At 43.3% G+C, this 23,170-nt stretch overlaps 1 protein-coding gene across 1 annotated transcript; it reads right to left on the bottom strand.

The window, feature by feature from the left end:
• Nucleotides 1-3,482: 3,482 nt before the first annotated feature.
• ino80 (INO80 complex ATPase subunit) lies at nucleotides 3,483-22,622 on the bottom strand (the record flags this gene model as incomplete). The annotated part of the gene is made up of 27 exons (XM_071538664.1): nucleotides 22,541-22,622; nucleotides 21,032-21,100; nucleotides 20,467-20,655; nucleotides 19,827-19,978; nucleotides 19,216-19,283; nucleotides 18,835-18,981; nucleotides 18,605-18,725; nucleotides 18,283-18,488; nucleotides 18,124-18,177; nucleotides 17,626-17,829; nucleotides 17,185-17,389; nucleotides 16,708-16,775; nucleotides 16,327-16,548; nucleotides 15,634-15,714; nucleotides 15,047-15,142; nucleotides 13,965-14,024; nucleotides 13,594-13,736; nucleotides 12,999-13,083; nucleotides 11,954-12,071; nucleotides 11,674-11,759; nucleotides 9,867-10,034; nucleotides 9,242-9,375; nucleotides 8,786-8,853; nucleotides 8,280-8,373; nucleotides 7,565-7,745; nucleotides 4,516-4,656; nucleotides 3,483-3,708 (listed from the first exon to the last, which is right to left on the bottom strand). Coding segments are annotated over exons 3-27 (3,277 nt in total), but the record flags the coding sequence as incomplete, so codon positions are not given.
• Nucleotides 22,623-23,170: the final 548 nt, after the last annotated feature.

Raw genomic sequence — 23,170 nt, 5'->3', positions numbered from 1 at the left:
GAGAGCAGAGTTTCTTTGAAGGGACAGGAAGGCAGAGCCACATTTCCCACAGCCTGATGTTGGCTGCTGGGCCAGACCTGACTGGGCTCTCTCTCATAGTCTCCACACACACACACAAATTCACACACACACATTAATGCAAGAACATGCAAGCAAATACAATACATATAAATGCAAACAAAAATGAACACACACGCACGCACACATGCACAAATACACATGCAATGCTTTCTTTCCTCACATCTTTAGTATCATTTTCTCTCTCTCACACACACATACACACACACCTCTGCCACAGTGGTGACTGTCAACCCCAGCTCACAATAAAGCCAGAGAAAGAGTCAAGAGTCGGCACTATAGTGAGAAGGCCATCATTTTGTGGAACAGCTCCTTCTAATTATTGTAAGCAACACAGGGGCCACACAGACAGCGAGGCAGGTTTATTTTTGTCAGATCGTGGAATGCTCTACAAATATCCTACAGCACGCAAGTCAAGAAATATTTCACTTCAAACTGTTTTTTAACCTGAAGCAAAATGTCATGAAATTGTTCCAATATCCTTTTGCATATAGAGCGACCTCGTTAACTTTAGATCGAGCACCTGGAGTGCGAAAGAGCGGTAACCACAGAACTGTGGGTGGTTCAGCAAACAAACAAGGCTGGAACGGCTTTCTAATTATAGTCAAAACCTCTTGTCCTGTCGCGTCCTGGTGGCTCGGTCTGGACGGCTGCATGGGTTCAGTTCCTGGTTGATGCTACCCTGTCACATCTCTCTCTCTAATCACCTTCATATCTTTGCATGTACTATCTATAAATCTCTTAGTGGTAAAGGGCTTCAACCAGAGGAACAGGGTTCAAGCCCTTGTGTCGGCAAACATCCACCCTGCTTAAGTGTCCCTGAGCAAGACACTGAACAAAAAGAGAATGTCCCTACGGGGATCAATTAAGTATCACATTATTATCATTATTATTATTAGCATTATTACCGCTGAAAGAGTTCATTCTCTTTTGAAAAAAAAAAAAACATAACTCTTTCCTTCAATCAAATTCTACCATCACAATAACCTCAAAAACAAACAACAAAAAAAATCTGAAGGCCCAAGCCGTCGCTGCCACCATTGTTTTTTCCTCTGCTATGGCCTGATTCCTAATAGGTCCTCCGATTAGATTCCTCCGCCGATATCAGTGGGCAGCCCTACTCACGCCATGGCGCTCAAAACAAACAGTTATTCAGCTCTGCCATTTGTTCTAAAAGGTGTGGGGCTGGGAGTGCAGAGGAGTGGGAGGGTGGGAAACTTCAGCTGGGCTACTGTACATATCTGGGCCTTGATGTGGCAACAATGTGTTCAGCGGAGGACGGGTGCCGGAGTGTTGGGTCACTTCCTTCCTACTGAGGCTGAGAAAGAAGTGGGAGACCAGACGGATTGAGAGGTCGTAGCCAGATACTGATTTCAGATCAGCGCGCAGTCCTGTCCCTTAGCGAGGGAGTTGGAGTTTTGGGTTGGCTGAGCCGATCCTCGGTCTGTGTGTAAGGAAAGCCAAAGGCTCTGAGCGTGGGAGAGTGTGTAAGGCGAGGTGAGAGACACCTCTGGCCCGTGTGAGCGCAGCACCGTTCCTTGAATGGACCCGATGGTACACAGACACACTCACACACACACACAGACGGACCATCTATTAGTGTTACCTAACTAAGCACTTGAACAATGACCAGTAGCTAAACTTCCTCGCTTTGTCTGCTCCCATATAACTTCACAAGAGCTTTCAGACTGTTCTCACACACACACACAAATACTTGTTTTGTTTCTCACTTTAACACACAAACACACTCACAAGCACATGCAATCACAGATGGAAGAAAAAAAATAAATCAAACAGTACAATATTAAAATCTGTGAAAGTGTGTCTATAGGTTGTAAGGGATTTTATAAAATCTTTAAGGAATATTATTATTTTAGTAAATTAAAGGATAGTAAATCCTGGTAAATAGTAAATCACATTGCAATGCAATGTCAAATTGCACAGCTCCCAATCTACACAGATCCATTTTCTGTGCTGAAAAACCTTTGTGTTCCCACAAAATGACCACAACAAAAAACAGCAGTCATCATAATCCCTGGCAGAGACAGTTTATCAGAGGTAGAGGGGCTGGGGAGGTCAGTGAGAAGGGAAGTGTTGTCTTTGTAAAGCTGTTGTGGCCTCTCTAACCCTGGGCGGCCATCAGTCATCTGGACCCTGGCAGGGAATCAGCTCCCACTCTGCTCCATCTGACCCTTCACTTCGCTAGCCAAGCTCTTCTGATAAAGAGCTTGTAAGCACACGCACGCACGCCTACGCACGCACGCACACAACCATATATTCACACCTTAATGGAAGTCTGTGGTATGTGTGTATGCAAGTGAACTTGTGCAGAAGCCCTTTATCACGGCAGCTCCATTAGACTGTGAGGGGCTGGCTGCCTGGCAGACAGACAGACAGAGACGGAGGAGGGTGATGTACCCAGCTCTGTTCTGATGACCCTGCGCCGGCCTGTGTGGATTCTCCCACGGGTCTCCACTCCGCTTTTCATTCCAAAATTGGACATCCACCATTTGAAAAAAACTGCCACTTACTTACTCTTACAAAATGATTTCTGGCATGAAAGTAAAGCAAATGACGAGTTACTATTAAAGTTCTGAGTCATCTTAAGACCTTTGTTTACAAAATGCTTCTACTTTTCATGATAGAATCATCTGTATTTTTGAAATATGGACTGATGAATTTTAGGTTGCAAGATTTTTTCAAAGTGAATATACCAGTTTGGAATGAAACTCATGTATTGCCAACTTTTTCAGAGAACTAAAATGGGCCAGTTGCCTTCAGCTGCGACGGCAGATGGGACGGGATCATTCTGAATAACATGTTGGACAAAATGATACATTTTCCGGGAATGGTGACCCTTATGGAAAGCTCAAAACACACACACACAGGCCAGGAATACAATAAGTCCTTTTGAAGAATAGCTGCAATACTAAAAAATACAAAAATGGAAAACAGGAATGTAACACACCCATGCACCCACACACACACTCCCAAACACACACACACACACCATCCTGATCTCCTGAAATTCACCACGAAAGGATGAAGGAGGCACGACTATAAACAGGAAATAGTCTGACATTGAAATAGTGTGGTGTTGTGGTCGGCTTGATGGATGGGCGTATGCATTTGCCTTCAATTCCGCTAACCAGGGTTCGATTCCCAGCCTCTACTAAGAAGATTTCTACTGAGAGTTAAGTTTTCAAGTCTTTCCCTAACTTTAACCAAGTTGTTTTAGTTGCCTAAACCAAACCCTAATCTTAACCCACCTGAAATACAGTTGATTTAATTTCCTAACCTTAACTGTAATAGACTAAACTTAAATGTATGCCAACCTTTAGGTGAAAATGGTGTGTTCAATTTGTGTTATTGTCACACACACACACACACACACACACACTTACCAGGTATCCTAACGAAGGACCAGCCGTGTCGAGGATAGAGGGCCATCACACCCCCAGGGAATTGTGGGTGGAAGGCGCTGGCTCTCGTGCGCCAATCAGAGGCAAGTTCAGGGGAGCCGTAGAGGAAGCACTGTTTGGAGACCGTACCCCCTCCACTTCGTGTCAGCCGCCACTCATACTCAGCACTGCGGTCGTCACAGTAACGCTCCATGGGAACCGCTGTCACCTAGGAAACCGAGATTAAAAAATTAAAATGTGTTCTAACTATGAATCCAAAGATGATGTTATGCGCAGGAAAGGAGGAACATTTTAGAATAACATGTTTTTGCAGTATGAGAGGTTTATAGGTATTGGTTTTCTGATCACTAAAAAGGAAAGTGTAATCCCATAGTTGTTCAAAATATTTGCAGGTTTTTTGCATGTGTGCTTTTGAATGATTTTGTCCTTTACGTTGATAAGGCTTTAGAATGGGTAAGGCCTGTCCTCTACCCCCATCCCCATACAAAACACAACACACAGGCAACTTTCCCATCTAGACCTCTATAGAAGCAAGGGAAACCCCTGCATGAAGGCTGGGTTCACTGAATCAGCAAGTTCTCTTACTGTGTATGTGTGTTTGTGTGTGTGTGTGTATAGGAGGAGGTCAGGAGGAGGGTAAACAATAAGTAGTCAAACTGAGCAAGAAGCCCTTTTTTTAGAGGCTCTGTTTGTTTTAAATGCAGCTGGAAGTCACTGCGGTCAACCCCCCCCCTTCCAAAACACACACACACACACACACACACACACACACACACACAAACACTCACACTTTACAGATAAGAGCTGCTCATTGTCTTACAAAGGCAATGCACACAGAGCTTCCCTCTTCCCTTTTCACGACCACCCAAATGCTCCTCTGTCTTACATGGGCAAGCACACACACACACAAACATACACACACATACAGAAGCTGAATGAGAATTTCTCCCCATTTTCCTCCAGTCACGGGCTGCTAACACACACACACACACACAGACATGTACACAGGCCTTACCCTGGGTGTGGCGGTGAGCAGGAACTTGGGTGGCAGTGCGGGCTGGCAGGGCCACAGTGTGGAGGTGACCGAGTTTCGGCTGTGGATCGTCACGTCTCTGTGTCCCATCATGCCTGGCCTGTGCGCTGTGAACACCAGCTCCTGAAACACACACACACAGAAAATCCACATTACTATCCTTCAAAAACATGAATATAGCTGCTTTCATCTGTGACAACATGGGGGGGTTATGGGAAAAAATGTATCCTCAAATTATTAAGAAACATTTTCTAGAGAAATGATAAGACAACAATGGTGGAAAAAATATAATCTACAGAGGCCACAGAGGGCAGCACTGATGTTTTTTTTTTTATAAACCGCTGTGATAGCATCTTTAAGTTTCACTGGCTACATGCCTGAATGGTTATGTAAAATGTCAGCTAAATGCCAACAATCTTATGTAAAATGTACGATTAGTGCAGCTTATATGATTTGAACAGTGCATGTCACAGGATGAATAAGATGCTTGTCTTAATCTTTTCTGCAAACAAATTTTGGGTAAGTCATGATGTGGATCAAATACTCAACAAAAAAACGGCAAGAGAATAGTGTTTTTGAATAAACGTTAAAGAGATTAAAGAGATAATGATGAATAATGCAAGTATAATGCACTGGTAGTTGTTACAGGAATATGTAAAAGTAATGTGTATGTTACTGCGTGTTTGTATGTGTGTGTCTGTGTGCGTGTAAATGTGTGACACCACAAAAATGGTAGATACACAGTGCCACCTAATGGCAGAGATGGAAACATGAAACCTCCTCTGGCCAGACTTTGGCCGTCTCCACCAGCGGTTAGAAAATACTCATCTCTCTTTTGTGCAGCAATGCACCAGTTCAGATACTAGTATTGGATACTGGAATTGGATTGCAATACCTGGCCATAATAGGTTAGTGGTATCAGAGTATTTTACAAATGCTAAGGCCTACCTGTAATATATCATCACATATCATCAAGTTTCTGTTATTTTTCAAGAATAACCTGTTCAGAAAAAGTAGCTGATCAGATCGTTACTCGGTATCAGACGATACATTAAGTTTAGAAACTATATCAGCAGTGCAAAAGCGGTTTCAGGTTGTTGGAATGATCTGCTGTGTGGGAGCTTAAGACAGTGTCAGCCAGAGTGTAGCAATGTAGTTTTAAGGTGTGTGATGGATGGCAAGGAGGGAAAGAAAAAGAGAGATTGGGTGAGAAGAAGCTGAAAAATTGAAAAAAGCCAGATGGAGAAAGAGACAGAGTCAGAGACAGAGAGAGAGACAGCGAGAGAGGGAGAGAGAGAGAGAGACTGATAAAGACGGGCAGAAAGCCATAGCTGAAACTGTGCCCCACTGCCATATGGGTAAAACCCAGGGCATGGTGAGGAGGTATTGAGAGAGAGGCCTGCTTGTCTGGCTCCCCACTCCTCAACAGGAGCACAAAGAAAGCAGAAAGCAATGCTGACCGCACTGTCAAGTGCAAGGCCAGAAAGAGATGAGCCAAGGAGAAGCACTGGGTGCCAACTACATACAGCTTCAAAAGAAAAATGAGGAGTTGAAAGCAGTGGGCGTAAATAGTGGGTGTAAGTAATTTCTAGAAGCTCAAGTGGGAGTCTAGGGTCAGCTCGGTCATACAGTACACATATTAGCTCGCCAGGTGTCTGTATGTTTCTCTCTCTCCCTTTCCCTCTCATACTCTGTCTTTTGCTCTTTTTCTACTCCTTCATTCCTGACGCCGCTCCAGGGGGGAACCTAAGACGCTGGGCAGCTGCCTGACTCAGCGTGATGAGGCCAGGGGAGGAAGAGGAGGATGGAATTACCCCGACAGCATTTTCACTTGGGTATTTTCCACCCAACGCGTTCACAAGTTAAGTTGGAATTGATGGAGGATGGCAATCTGATACATATCTGCTGATGGGTAACTCTTAACTGGGTACAAGGTTTCATGAGATGAGTTTTTAATGCTTACCTAGGCAAAATGACTAAGAGCACAACCATATTCTTAGCAGTGGCCTGGGGGACAATTACACACAAAGACACAGTCACACCTTGATACTGTCTCATATATGTTTGTTTTTTTTACTGTTAAACTCTGAGCAGCTCCACAGGATCAATTGGAAGATGCATGATTTGCTCATGGGCACTGTGAAAAGAGCTGGTTATATTTTCCCAGCTAGTCCGGATATTTGAACTGGCACCTTTCCTTTGTGCTACTGCCTCCCCACTAACCATTAGGCTATCATTTTGCCATTTGATACTGAGAAATGGAGGAAATACATGTATACGCTTTGAACATCTCAGTGTAACACTGTGGTTCTGTGTAGCAGAGCCCAGCACATATGAAAGCACTTGAATACAGTTTAACATAATTGAGGTACACTTCATTTGTCTTCCTGGACAACTAATCAGGCCTAAAAGTGGACACTTAACCTGGAACAAGGACAGAAAACGTAACATTTTTGTCCACCTGCCATAGTAGCTAGTGGATCCCAGAATCCACTCTTTCACTATTTCACCAGCAAAACAGATAGGAATGAATGATTGTTCAGCTACTTAAGTGGCTGGTAGAATTATATAAATGGTTATAAATCAAGGACTCCTATTTTTTCTCACACTGAAAATATATTCAATTACTACTTTGCCCAGGACTGTAGTGTAGCTCCCAGGACCTTTTTCCTAAATATCTGGCAGTAGAAGTGTAGATAGATGCTGGTCTGCACAGGCCCTGGAGACTCAGAAGGAGGGAGTGTTAGTAGGGGGGCTAGGGAAAGGATTAGGTTCCACACTGGATCCTAGAGCAAGGAGAGGGGGCCTGGGGCAGAGAGCAAGCTGTGTGGCCCAACACCGACTGACGCTCTGGGGAAAGTTTCTGCACTGCCAGCAATAGCATGCCTCACTACTGGAGCATCACCTATCTATCACACACACAGCAGCACCGCAGATGGCTACTCAAGAGGCTCCACACATGCATAAAAGATTTTATTGTGTGTGTGTGTGTGTGTGTGTGTGTGTGTGTGTGTGTGTGTGTGTTCCCCACCTGTAGCACAGGGCTGGTGTCTGTGTTGGGGAAGGCGGTGGGTCTGTTCAGCCACAGAATCAGGTCCCTGCGAGAGAGACACTTACTCCTGGGCCTGGCTTCCTCCTCCTCCCCAAGGCCAAACACACGTTGGTGGTGGAGCCGGTAGGAAGCTTTCAGGGACAGAAAAAGGGCTAACCATCTGTGAAAGGGGAGAGGAGGATGCTTGAGAAAAAACACAATGACAAACAAAACTGTTTTTGCTTGCTATTTTTTTTTATCTTTTTTATTTCCTTTGCCTTTATGCCTTTTGCCATTATGGTAGTTTTTACAGTAGAGATAGACAGGTAAGATCAGGAGAGAGAGAGGGGAATGACATGCGACAAAGGTCCTGGGCTGGACTCGAACCCAGGACATTGCAGCTACATGGTACGCGCCCCAGACCAATAAGCCTCCAGGACGGCCAAACAAATCTATTTTAATATAAGTATGTCATGAAGAAATCTTCTGTCTGTGTTATTCTAGGACAGTACTAGCCAAATTGTTCAAGCCAAATTCTACAAGTACAAGCCAGACTTGTGTCCGACCAAGATATCAGCTTGCCAAAGTGCAGGGCTGAGTCAAAATAATATTCTATGATGATGTGTTTTTCACGCAAGTTTAATTTGTTGCAAGTTGACTTCATTTCTGCTAACATTTGTGACTAACAGATCTGAAGACACTACTTGAAGCCCACCTGACTATGGTGCCTTGCAGCATGAGGTTGGACATCTCAGCCGGAGAGACGTCGATGAAGCGCAGGAAGGAGAAACAGCTTCCTTTGTCATCACCTGGAAAAGTAAAGAAAAGAGTGAGATATAGAGCATGCGGGAGGAAGAGAGACAGACAGAAAGAGAAAATGAAGCGATGTGAGAGAGGGAGAAAATGAAGCGATGTGAGAGAGGGAGAGTGGGAAAGAACAAGAGAAAGGTTGAAGGACGTAGAGAGAGAGAGAGAGAGAGAGAGAGAGAGAGAGAGAGAGAGAGAGAGAGAGAGAGACAGAGAGAGAGAGAGAGAGAGAGAGAGAGAGAGAGACAGAGAGAGAGAGAGAGAGAGAGAGAGAGAGAGAGAGAGACCGGGTTGCTGAATTAGACATACAGTACACATGAAGAGCTGGTGTCTTCTGAATGTCAAATGAAAGAGATCCTCTTGGATGAGGAGAGCTTTGTGTGGGTTTGGGTTCAAAGCTTGGTAAGAGCTCACCTTTCCTATGAAAAAGAGACTGCTGGATGTGATTTGGAGAAAAGGGAGACAGCAGCACCTGAAGTAATCTGAGAAAGATGGAGAAAGAGACAAGGTTACACTACTGTACATGAGAGAGCGAGAAAATGAGAGGGGGAGAGAGAGAGAGAGACAGAGAGAGACTTGGGCCTGAAAATCGGATCCCTATTAGACCCCCCAAAAAAAATCTGAGTGGTAATAGCTATGATTGCGTAATAGCCTTTCTGGAAGTAAATATTTACAGTATTTTTAAACAATAATTTTAAAATGTAAACCCAATTCCATTCCAAACAATGAGATGAGAAATTTAGCCAGACTTGTCCCATTTGGTTTGGGCATATTGTGTGTGTGTGTGTGTGTGTGTGTCTCTGTGCATGCACATAGACGTGTGTGTGTCTGTTTGTGCATGCACATAGACGTGTGTGTGGCAACACTTACTTGTTCTTGGCCTGGTTGCGTGCGTGGATGAGGCCCTGACGGTAGAGGAATTTAGACATGACGTAGGGCTTGAGGGACATGTGGAAAGGAGAGCGTGTCTCCTGGCGCTCAAACAAGTCAGGATGGTTACACACCTACGCACAAGCATACACAGGAAGATTAGCACACCACAGCTAAGTGCCGTGCGATCAGCTGTTGCATAACCAAAGGAGAGAGCAAAAGACAGTGTAGTCAGGAAAATATGCCTTGTGTCTTAAGGCAAAGGAACCAGTATCAATCATGCTCATCTTTGCTCTAGGGCTGAACAACTACATGTGTTTAATGGTATATCATGATTTTAGTTTCCACAATTAAAAATTTTTGAATATTGCCGTACTGTTAATATTGAAACATTTAATTTCACTTAGAAAGTCCACAGCAGTTTATTGCCAATAAAAGTTAAGCAATAAAATAATTTTAATCCTCAAATCATAAAGTAGCCATATAATATGCCAATAATAAGCCAATAACCATGATTAATAGCTGTGATCGCAGTATCTAGCAAAACAATCCCAAATCATTTTACTCATAAGCATCCTGCCCGGCTTGTAAGCCAATTGGCCCATAGGCGGGCCATGGTACCTACCTTCCTGAACTGCATGACCAGGTTCATGAGGGAGGAGGTGGTGCTGTGGGCCTGCTGGGCCGTGCCCATGGAGGACTGGAGCAGGTCCTCGATGGAGATCTTGTTCCTCAGAGCCTGGTACAGCAACCTCTGTCGGCACGTCAGCTGGCAGTAGGTCAGGATCTCAATCTGCAGAGGGAGAAAAGAGCAAGTGTGTGTAGAAAGTCTCCACTGATTAAGATTAACTAACCTAATACTAGCCACAGTTAAAAGAATTAGCTTTGCAAATTGCATTGGCAAAATGTCATCATTATCATCATCTTGTTTCTACTGGAGAACAGAGGTATGGCGAGGTTCCTAAAACTGTGTGGATTGTAATTAGTGCAGATAACCAAAAACTGAGCTCCACCATTTTTAAATTACCACCTCTTAAAAACACTGAGTGATTAGAGTGTAAAAATGTATTTCATAGTGCCAATGACCTGGAAAACCTTGTGCTCGCTCTGTGACTTCCCTGAAATTGTTTTAAGATGTTTAAGGCTGAAAGAGTGACAGTAAAACTGCTGCCTACATTTTGTGTGAAGTCATAAAGTCATAGTCATATACAGCATAAAAGTTTGTAATATGAAAATTGTAATGAAAAATGTTCTTAATTTGCCTGGTTGGTAAAATAGATGATACATAAAAGAAAAATGTATTGCATATTTTACGTGAGCCTACACTGAGGACAAATGATTCAGTTTCTGAATCTGTACGATGTCACCACCTAGAAATTGGGTGTGGTTATGATGTTCAGCCTCATTTAGACCACAATTTTTAACATGGGGTCAAGCAAAATTGCATGAAATTATGGGCTGATCACCTATTTTCTTTCCACACACATCAAACTTCTGGTTTCATCTAGTGTCAAGCTTTAATTATAGCAGTGAAATTAAACATTACTACTACTACTACTACTATTATTACTAATAATAATAAAATCATTGTCACCAGATGCAGAAAACAAACCAAAAAAACCCAATGTGAACCATAAGTGAACTTAACCAATTACCATTAGCTCTGGCATGCTGACAGACAGAAAGAGAGAAAGCAACAAGAGTGGAGAAGGAAAGGAAGTGGGCTGGCAGGACAGCGTGTGGGTGTGAAGGAAAGTGAAATAGACAGATGCGGGGGAGTGGTGAACTCTGCCATCTCTCTGACTTTGTGTAGCGAGACTCTCACCGCGTATGTGTGAGTATGTGAGCGCTACGTGTGACAGCAAGAGACCCAACATCTGTCAAGAGGATCTGCCAGCACAAGCATCACTCATGGGCTTATTACAGCACTTTCCGTGTCATGAGCGGTACAGAGAGACAGATGGAGGAAGGGCGCAGGTTCAACCAGAAGAGGCGAGGAGAAGCGCTACATTATACTGACAAAAGATGATATTGCATTTTTAGCAGAGTAGTGTCATGAATTGCTATACCTTTGGACACGGCTTTTTGTGCAGAATATGTTTTTCAGCACTTAAAAAACACCCACCAAAAATTTTAGATCCTAACTCTTAGAATGTGCTCTGTTTGAATGAACTGAAAAATATTCCCCGTTTCACCATTTCATCCGACCCATATGGCAGGAAATTCATGGAAAACCAGAATAACTTGTTTAGGAAACCATCTGGAAAACCTTTCCCTCTCACTATTAAATAAAATGCAAGTTCTGTAATTCGGAAATTGCTAATTGCCGTTACTGCAACTTCAAATCTTGTTTCAATTAATCACGCAGCCATAGAGAAACAGGCAGGGGTCAGGAAATAGAGGTCTACAGCGGAGAAAGGTCTCTCTTCTACCTTGTCTGAGAGCTCGTTCTCCACATCCTTCTTGATCCTGCGCAGCATGAAGGGCTTAAGGATCATGTGCAGCCTGGAGAGCTGGTCTGAAACACAAACATCAAACGAATGAGTGTTTAGCTACATATCACACGCAAGAATGAGCAGGAATAAAGGACAGATGTTGGCACAAAAAAGATCTAATTTCCATACAAATGAGCTGAAAAATAATATGTGATGTCAGCTATACAGAAAAACAGCCGAAAGGAAAAATTTCTCTCGGAGGTAAGAGTTCACTCACTCTCGTCGATGGCAGACTTGTTTTCTGCGTGGCTCTCAATGTCCTTGGAGAACCACTCGTTGAACTCTTCATGGGAATCAAACAACGTAGGCATGATGAAGTGGAGCAGGGCCCACAGCTGAGAGACAGCAATAACATACAGTCGTCAACATACAGTCGTCAACAGCTCCATCTTGCACATACCGACACACACACACACACACACAGGGCTTAAAGCAAAAAAAACCTTTCTGAGCCTGAAATGTTCCTGACTGATTGGGGGGGGGGGGGGGGGGTTACAGTTTACTATTCCGTGCGCATGGAGCTGTGCACGTTTACCAATCGGTGCCCGTATGGATTTCCACATCAATTTTTTTTTTCTTACCAGGTGACCCCCTGGGGAGCTCTGTAGAAAACAGCCAAAGCAATGCCACATGTTTATGCTGAATGACAATTGTAAATTGTGAAAGACAGATCACGTTCCGGTCTGTCATTGCTGCTGGAGCGGAGTGGCAGCCGTAACTGTCGCTCCCGGTGTGGTCAGATATCGGAGTGCGCGTATAGCAGTGTTGTGTCTGGGATTTACCTCATGTGGAACGAGCACTTTCTTTCTGCTGGTTGAGCACACAGTGCAGAACAAACACCCGGTTCCCTTAATTTGTCGCACCAAGTGTCAAACGGTTTCCCATCTCCACCCGTTTATTCAGTCCATGCCTATCGCCGTTTGTTTTTTACTCCTTTCTTACTGTCTCAGTGACGCGTGTATCTTCACCAGCTTTCATAAACTTTGTTTCCATATTTCAGCTGTGCTACACTACAGAATCGGTGCTACATTGTGATAGAAAGTAGGTTGCTGTTCACTGGATAAAAAAAAAAACTTGCTTGCATTCCATTGGTAAATGTAAAATATTGCTTTGCTTCGCTGAATATGATTGGATAAAACCCATAAACAACAAAAACCCACGTGGAGTGAGTTTGGTTTTTATGTCGAAAATAGTTTGTGAATCTAAAACGTCCACATGCCAGAGACCTGGCCGGAGGTCTTTAAGCCCTGCACACACCTCACCTCAGCCATTGTGTTCTGGATGGGCGTCCCAGTGAGCAGCAGTCTGTTTCGACACTGGAACTGCAGGAGGATCTTCCACCGAACACTGACAACACAGAGGGAAAGTGTGACTGGTGACCTACTGTAGCAACTAGCCACTATATCATCTACTAATTGTAATGTGTTTTCAATATGTTTTTGATTTCATTAATTACTCAAACTATGGGACATGGTCTGTATGTGTATATACAGTCTGTGTGTGTTGAGGTTCCTACATGTTTCAAAATTCCATACTTTTGCAGAACTTAATTTCTTGACTGGGTTTAAAGATTTTGGTCCATTTTTAATATGATGTATGCTGATATTGGCCAACTGTCAACCACCTATAGCTGAAGATTATTCTTTACTACAACAATATAATATGTGAAATGACAGTGGGATTTACAACTACATAAAATGCATAGTTAATGTTTTTTGGGACTGAACAACAATCTTTTTCCACAGTTTTCCAGACTTTTTGTCCATTTTCAAAACTTTTCAAGACTTTCCAGACCTGCGCAAGAATCTGCAATATGCAATGCAATAAAACAGAACAGCCACCATGCTAGTGCTTTACCTGGTGCTGCTCTTGAGTGCCTGAGCCTCGTCCAGAACCATATACTGCCACTTGACCCTCTGGAAGTATTTCACATCTTGGACCACTAGCTGGTAGCTGGTGATCACCACATGGAATGGTGCGTTCTGCGTATACAGGGTTTTCTATAAACACACACACACACACACACATACACACACACACACACACACAGATAAAGAGAGAGCCAGATTGAGTTAGAGATGGGGAGAAGGAGAAGAAAAAGGCATGTGTACAATATTTTCACCACACTGAACACTGCACTAAACCATTTTCATAGCTGCATTGTATCATTACGATCTTTGTGGTCATAATCACTATCATCATTTTTTCATCCATCATCTCCTCCTTACCTGGCTCCAGAATTTCCTTATCACCTTGCGATCATGAGGGTTCCCCCAGTATGGCAACACCTGAGGAACAAAGATAAAGAAGTAAGATTAGTAAGATTAAAACAAGAGGAAAATAAGTGGATCGCTTCTGTCAAGAATCCCAGTAACACCAGAATGATCAGCTAAGTGGATGCATTTCACCTAGTCTATGTTCAAATAGAGCTTTTCCAAGAAGTTTACATTTACATTAAAGTAATGAATCAAGAGCTAGACTTATGTTTACCCATAGCATCATGTATGAATTACTGCTTGAATTCTCGATGAGCTGTTGATGTAAAATGTGAAGTGAAATCATTATGTCACTCAACACAAGCTGAAGCTCAATTGTTTTCAGGCCAGCATTTCCATGCCTTGTTTTACACGTTCAGGACTCTTATCTACAGATTGTGTAATAGAGTCTTTTCACACCTCATTAGCAAAACAGACAGGAGTTGATTTACTCTACAACTAGGGGAGGAAATGGGCATGGTTGAGTGTTGAGTACATCAGTGAGTGATGCTTATTACTGTGTGTCTGTGTGTGTGTGTGTGTGTTTGTGTGTGTGTGTGTGTGTATGTGCGCGCGCACACACAAGCACAGCCAGCGTGTTGTGTTTGATGAATGGTCTTCAGCCTGCAAGAATGCACATAGCATCTTGCCTGTGAGGGGCCAGTTAAGACATGCAAAAGAAAGGAACAAGAAAAGAAAAGAAAAAAGAGCACCCACTGAACAACCAAACTAGTAACAACCTTGTAATCGTGGGTTAACATGCAAGGCTACAAATGTCCTGATACAATACTGCCCCCTAATGAATAGTAAGTAAACCTGCATGTGTCTCTGAGCACTTTATCCTCAGTTGAAGAACAACAGCGTGCATTTAATATCAGATGTTAGAGAGCATTGATTAATTCGGCCAGAGCTGAACAACACAGCTGTGGGTTCGTGAGAGGAGTGAAAAAGACTGGTGAGAGAGCAGCAGAAATGAGGATGCCAGGATTCCCGGAGGCATATTTTTGCAGGTGTTTCCGCTGGTGCGCTCTCTCAGCAGCGGTGTGGATTCTCACCTTGAATTTGGGCACGAAGCGGGTGAACTCCTGGTGCCAGTTGTTGAGCGTGGAAGCAGGAGAGATGATCAGGAATGGACCCCAGATGTTGTCTCTCTGTGCAGGAACCGAAGAAAGGATACATCGTCAGCCGTTACAACAGGTGGTCTCTATCTTTGTGTGTGTGTGCGTGTGTGTGTGTGTGTGTGTGTGTGTGTGAGCACCCAAAAAACAGGAAGCCCAGGAGGAACACAGCATGTGTCTTCCTGTGAGAGATAATTCACCACTGAAAAGCTCCCATTTCCCCTGAATTCCACTTCTCTCCCTTAGGAGATATGAGACCCAAAGATCTAAAGGGCTGAAGAGGTTCAAATCAGCTATGCACAACAATGAAATAAGCCGTATGACTCATTCAATAAAATATTCCAACACCTGCAAAAGAAGCACAGTCAGAAACTGGGGACCTTTTAAAGGATGCAGGTGCATAGAGAAGCTGGTGTGTTCGATGTTTTCCTATCTCAGTCATGAAAGCAGAGACAATTGAATATTCCAGTAAGCTTTTTGGAAGTGCATGGTGAGTGAACTGCTTTGGCCCGGTGCTCTCTCACCTCTGCCAGGTGTGCCAAAAGGGCGATACTCTGGACCGTCTTCCCCAGTCCCATCTCATCTGCCAGGATTCCATTGATGCCCTTTAAATGGAAGAGGAAAAATGTAAAAATGTAAAAATATGTATGTAATATTATATAATCACAACTGATAGACAGACAGGCTTTCCAGTGCCGCCATGACAAAAGAAACCCCTGTCTTGATTGTAAAATCCAAACTCCATTATATTATATATATTTAACTCAGACAAAACCCTTGTTGAACACAGCATCCAACTATGGCACATGCTGGCCAAAAATTACATTGCAACCTATGAGGAGCATATTATTTTGGGAGGATCACATCATGTGAGTAAAATTCTTACAACTTTAGCTAATGTTACAGCCATTACAAACCATAAATGCACTGCCTTCCTTCCCGCATTTACTGCTGTACGAATTTGACTTTTCACAACACAATGCAATGGCAGAATGAAACATGAATTGCCATTTTTTTTAGGAATTTAGAGTAGTCTGCCACTCTAACACATTGCCTTTGGGAAGCCCTAAGACAGACAGATGGATAGATACACAGAAAACATAGCCAAAATATACAAGATCTGTATTGTGTCTGTATTCATCGTCATAAATAAAAAAAATAAAAAAATGCCTTGAGAAGCGAGACACACGTGTATCTACAGAGACAGACTCAGTCACCTGTTCATAGAGGTTGGCCAGCCAGTTCATGCCTTTGAGCTGGTATCCCTTGAGCTTGCCGTTGAAGATGGTGGGCTGGGGGATGTCTTCGCCAGCCTGGATGGATGGGTTGGACAGGCTGTAGCTCTCTCCAAACCCAGAGCCGGAGCCTGAGGCCGACACTCCGGCTACATGCAGAGAGGCACAGCGACTGTCCTTGGCCTCCTCGTCAAACATTCGCGTCTACAGGGAAAGATTTGGCCATTAGCAAACGGAGAGTATAGACCAGGATTGTGTGTGTGTGGGCATTGAGGTGAATGTGTGTGTATGGGTGTGTGCTGTTGGCCCTACTCCACGTCATCATGCCCATGCATGAGTATGTGTTTGTATGTGCCAACTTACTCTCTCTTGGTGAATCTGGTAGGCCTCTTTGGCATTCCTCAGGGCCTGGGACTTGTAGTATTCACTATCTGCAATACCATACAATCCAGTTGGCCCAAAATGATCTGCTTCATAAACTCAATTCACTGCATAAATATCCTTATCAGTCGAAAATACATTAAAAACTGCGGGGAGGAGAAATAGTGGAATATACAATACTGACAGACAGGAGATTACAGTGGCTGTAAATGAAGTGACAACTAGTCCATTTGACAATTATATTGAGAATGACATATTTGGAGAAATTAGTTCAACGGTTCCTAAAAGGGATTCAATTAAGTTTTTTGGACTGATCTCATTTAATACAGTGTAGCCAATAGGATTGGCCTGCTTGCCTTGCAATAAAGACATACAAACATGAACAATCAATGCTAGCATACAATTACTAATTGACCCTGGTCTAGTAACAAAACAAACCTATGACTGAGCTGTCCATACCGTAGTCCTCCTGTCCCATGTTGACCATCACCCCTCCCCCGATGTCAATCTGTCTTTGGGCGCCGGTGTCTTCCAGCTTCCTCAGAATTTCCTCCTGGGCCATATCTCCTCCTGGACCCCCCATGCTGGGTTTACCTCCCATGAAATGAGCGTACAGCTCAGTCAGGGTGATGAGGAAGTTCAGTTTACGCTGTTGACGCTTGGCCTGGGAGAGAGAGGAGTAGTTGGAAAAAAAACGAGAAACATGTTTTTATATCAGCACCCATGATGAGCTGTGTGCAGAATAATCCAAATCTTATCAATTTCAAACTTGTTTTCAAAATAGTTATATTGATGCAAATTTTGTTATAGAAAAATGTGTTATAGAAAGCCCTAGTCAGGTGATGGAACTTCCTAAGACAACAACTTCCCAGGCCAGTCAACAGCTTCCTAGCCACCTACCTCCCTCATCTCCTCATCCAGTTTACGCTGCTCCAGAGCCTCCTTCTCCGCCCTCTTCCTGTGCTCCTTCTCCACCTTGTCGTACTTCTTCCAGTATAGCATCATCTCCTTGGTGAGGCGGCGGGCACGGGGCAACGTCTCCTTACAGTTCTTCTGGGCCTGGATAGCTGCACGCCGCACCTCACGCATGCACTGGTGAGCCAGCTGGGGCAGAAACAAAAAGAGAGCTTACATGTTGTACTAAAGCTACAATTTGGTCTCTCATCAATATACAAATGAGGAGTGAGTGTCCAAAAGTAGACCATCAACTGAAAAATGTGATACCAAATTTTCTGGGATGAAAGAAAAAAATCTTATTGAATACAACACTCATTTTAAGACATTTGATAAAAAACTTTTGAAATAATAATGAATGAATAGAGAATATCACAATGTTTTAATAGTATTTCAGAATAAAACCCATAAAACATTATACCCATAGGTGCATACTTAACTTACCTTTTTAGCATTGGTCAATACAAGGTTCTTGGCAGAGGTTTTCTGCTTGAAAGACTGCAAAACAGACATAAATAGGACCATTAGGACAAATACAGCTGGGAAAAATGTATTGAACATCCTAAGTTTGGACTATCTATCATTAGAATCATGCATACTGACCTTGGGGATCTCTTTCTTGGCGATGGTGAGCCAGACTTTGCGTCGCCGCGCGTTCAGCTGCTCGATGGTCAGGTGTTTCTTCTTCACCATGGGCAGCGGAGCATCGTGGGAAAACTTGGCGAAGATCTTGGTGACATAAGGACGGCCCTCGTCCAGAAAATCCCCCTCTCCTCGTTTCTTCTTCTTCTTCACCTTTTTTAGTTTGGCTAAAAGAAAAGGAAAAGCACATAAACAATAGATTTGAAATCTTGTCAACTATTCCCGTAATGACCCAGTTCTTTGTAGCAATTAACATGATTTCCAGCATTGTTTTCTTCTTTACCCTTGAATTTCTTCTCATCTTTGATTTTCTTCTTCTTGGGCCCCAGTAGGTGGCGCTGTTGTTCATAGAAGGGGTCATGAGTGGAGAGGAGACCAGTGCTGTAGTACTGGTACTGGTGGAGCTGCAGGAGAGACACACAGAGGGAAGCGATATGATAGTGACTCTGCAAAAATAATCTGTTGTTGTTATGAATATTGCTAGATACTGCATTTATGTGTGTGTGTGTGTACCTCGCGGTCAGAGTGGAACTTGCTCTGATGCTGCCTGGTGTAGCGGTGTAGCCTCAGCATGTCATGCAGCTCCTCCCGAGACAAAGTGAAGTCGGAGTCGTCAGAGTCTGTATCTGAGTCTGTGGTGTCATCACTCAACAGGATACTCTACAGGAGAGAGAGGAGGAACATGAGCATCAGGAGCCGAGGGCTGCATGATGGATGGTGTGTGAAGGAAGGCGAACAAAACAGTGAAGCCTGAGGTGGACAAAAGAGTGCAGTGTGACAGAGGTTGGCAGCTCATGAAAAAAACTCATGCGCTTTTGCCCCGGTCCCACCTTGCCAAAATATCTCAGGGTTAAATGTGAAGTATAATGGAGAAAATGTGTCTGTACAAAATACCTTGAGCCATTTCCTGTTCTTCTTCAGCTTGGAGAAATTGTAGAGGCTGGCTTTATCTGCCTTTTGGTCTGTGGAGGGGAGAGAAACTAATCACATACACAGACAAGAGACTGATATGAGTGAATGAGTGTTCATGGATGATACGTGTCATTCATGAAAAAGTGAATAACATTAGTGACAATATGCCTGTGTAGTAAAATAAGAATAAAATACAGGTACATTTTTAGTTCTATGGGATACTGATTCTTGGAAATAAGCTTTTGGCAACTTTCACAACCGGTTATAACTCAAAATGCAGGTCTGTTTTACTTCAGTCTTAACAACAATATAAACCAACCCTTTACAGGCTCAAAAGTCATGTTTAACTGTCACATACTTTCAGTGCTTGTATTAAAGGCTTTGTGATTAAAACATATGGTTAGGTCAATAGGTCAACTAATCAAAACAAGCATAGCCAGCAGCAAAGTGACAGTATTTCCACACTACTGCAATTATAAATGGGACATTAATGACAATGAGAGAATAAACATGGAGTACCACTGGGTGAAAGAAGTTTAGCGCGGAGTGAGGAACACATAATTGCTCAGTAAATCCTTCACAGAGTATCTTACCTTTGCCTTGCAGCAGAACCCCATTGAGGGGCTTGCCCTCTGCTAACCCTGGCTCACAAGGCTCATCTTTCACTGTCAAAGCTGTGTGTTGGTTGGGGGGGTCCAGGGATAGCCCCTCCCCCAGTGCACCATCGCTGTCATCACTGTCATCACTAGCATAGGGAAAATATGCAGCTGTAAGCCCACCGACATCCCTTGCATCCAACATATGTCTATTCTTGTCTTCTGAGATGTGTCTGGTCTTATAAGTAGTACATCAATGCCAGAGGGTATAACATTAGACACTACAGACCTAACATACTGAATGTAATCTCAAGCAGATGACAAAGGGACTAGCGTGGAGGGTAGATCTCCTGTCATTCCTCTAACAGAGGCCAAGGAGTTGCTGGGCAATTAAATTGTTATAGTATAGCTCAAGTCACAGATAGGATGGAAGATTCCTGTAATGTATTTTAGTGTTTCTAAATTCAAATTAGCTACAGTTTTGTTCCACCTGCCCCACAAAAAACACAATTACAATTGCATTTACAGTACAATTGTCCATATATTGTGATGTAAATATCCAAATAAGAGGCCTTTTTAAATTGCAACACATACTGAAACTGATGGGACCCCGCCCCCAATCACCCTCTGCCTGTACCTGGTTATGTCTCTGTTGAAGATGGTGGCGGTCTGGCGCAGGAAGCTGTCCAGCCTCACGGATCTCTCCAGGCGCTGCAGGTAGAGAGGTTTGGCCAGGCCAGAGCTGCCGCACGCCCCGACCTCCAGCCGGCCCTGCCCCGACGCCATGCAGCACAGACTCCTCCACCCCGCAGGGCGGGAACTCTTACTGGAGGGACAGAATTAAAGATGAGAGAGAGGAATGCAAATGATGATGAAGGCAGATGGGTTGAGATTAGAATGAGCAATACGTGAAACTGGTACCCAACACTTTGTTGTTTTATTGTAATTCACCTAAATCTTAAAGGAAGGATGCAGGACAAGAAAGAAGATTGGGGGTATGAAAGTTCAGAGCAATTAAGGGATTAGTACCTTGGTCAAGGAAACTTTAACACAAATTGCTGGGTTTTTCATTCATTTTCCCAGCTAGCCTGGGGTTTAGAAGATACTCTCTCCTCTTGCATCTTCCTTCTAAGCAACAACTAGGTTATAGCAGTACGGCACCCAGAACTTGGTCCATTGTGATAAAAATGCAGTTGACCTACCTTCTCAGTAAGCGATGTCATTATTCTTGATTCCAAGACTAGCAATCACACAAAAGAAGTGATAAAGGCCTAAAAGAGGAAGAAATGTCACACTATGATATCCAGTATGAAATTGTATGCAACGCCACTATAAAATATGAGAATGACTCGATGGAGGATAGTGCTATTTTACATGTTATGATTACTGCAATGTAGTCCTGTTTATTGTGCTGTGTTATAGCTTCATTGTGCAACATTGTGAGTGGGCGCTTTTGGAACAAATAATACAATACAAATATAAATTTATACCCGAAAAAGGCATAAGAAAAAAAGAGAGAAACAGGCAGCCAGTGCAATACTAGCAACTCTGTTGAACTATTTGAAGTATATACATAGGCATACACTTCATGTTTTGTATTTGTGCCTATGTATATAATGTAAATAGTTCAGTAAGGTTCCTAGAATCGGAGCGGCTGCCTCTCCCCTGTTGGAGGAGTGTGCCAGCTTTCCTTTCCCCTACTTTTCCTGTCTTGTTTGTATCATATACAAAAAAGTACAGGCTATTAGAGTATGTATTGTTTGTTTTCATAAGAGCCTTTACTGCATTGCAGTGATCAGACTGGATTAATTACAAGATTGCACGTGATTCTTTTATAACATGATTTCCTCAGACCTACTCCAAACTTAACTATAGTATTACCTTAATCAACAAATTCACATTTCAATTAGGCTATTATTGAGCAGGTGAGATTTCTGTCAGTGTCCACTTCATGGTAAACTTAAGTTATGGTTGTCAGTTGCAGTAATAAATACTACCAATGATTATATTCACTTGGGGAGAACAAGTTCATTGCCATGTGTGTGGTAAGATGACAAGTCACTAAAGCCAGACAAGAGTTTGCTGTACTTATAAAACATGTAGAAAATAGTGCAAGCTGCTAATCCTAAATCATCATACTTTCCTCCACTATCGTGTCGTGATGCCTAGCGTTACAAGCACATCCAAGCTAACGTTAGCCAAGGTTTGCTCGCTAACCTTGGCTTGGTGCCACTTACGCACTGGATTGCATGGCAAAAATGCTAAGCTAACATTAGCTTGCACGCTAACGACCGTTAGCTACTTTACTCTGTATGCACACGCTGCACTGCCCCGATCAATGATAGTGAGGGGTCAAGGTGCTAGTATACAGACACTGGCAGCTCACTGGCTTAAGTAAACCACACCAGAGATATCAAAACAGCTTTGGCCATTTTTACTTGAATAGCAAGTCATTGTTACAACACTATAGCCAGCTAGCTATGTTGCCTATTCTAGCTTTTTCATCATTATCTTATCAAATACTGAGGAGTTTTTGCACAGACGTCCCCTCACACCATTAATATGAAGTATTCAAATCGGGTCTGTCTCTTTAAGGCCACCACCTCCCTTCCTAAACATTGTATTAAGATATGATATTGGTATAATAGCAATTTTAGCTGGCTAGTCGTGATGCTACTACAGCAAGGCCCCTAAGCCCGCGCCTCTCGTACCCTTGTTTCGGACACGAGTGGGGACTCGGTTGCCTGGTGAATGATCCCCATGTTTTAATTCTTTCTCCCTCCCGGCCATCTTCCCCCATCGCTCCCTCGCCATAACAACCGCTAAGGACTCTCTCACCTTGGCCCCGTGTCCCCCTTTTTGTCTCTCTCGATGCTGCTGCCGACTCTCAGTTCTCTGACTCCAAAATGGCGGTTTGAGGCACCGACTGAGTCTGTGAGCTTTGAGTCGACAGCAGCAGAGAGGCGGCCACTTTCTGTTACTGAGAGAGCAGAGACACGACGCCATGGCGAGGATACAGCAAGGAACAGGCTTCTTAATCAAGTGCAGAGAGAAGAACGGTCGCCTGTCAAGGTCTTCAGGGAAAAGACTGTAATTAAAAATGACAACCGTGTCTTTACTTGACGTAGTTTACACATTCTCATCGTATATAACGTATTAAAGCATATATGCACAACTAATACAAACGTATCGATGGTTTTCCGATTTCGATTGATAGAGTCTGCTCACCGCGAAGATTACCGAGCTACGTCTTACGTCACCCAAAGGGAACTCCGTTTTAGGTAAGGTGAGCCACAGTTATATTTGTGTCTATTGGAACATAAATTTGATGCAGTATATTT

The sequence above is a fragment of the Centroberyx affinis genome, unplaced genomic scaffold (assembly GCF_046629955.1).
Source record: "Centroberyx affinis isolate AG114_WGS23_722 - 3 ecotype Tasmania unplaced genomic scaffold, CSIRO-AGI_Caff_v1 ptg003326l_1, whole genome shotgun sequence".
Taxonomy (NCBI): Eukaryota; Metazoa; Chordata; class Actinopteri; order Beryciformes; family Berycidae; genus Centroberyx; species Centroberyx affinis.
Note: the sequence above shows the minus strand (reverse complement) of the source record. Positions and strands in the feature narration are given on the sequence as shown.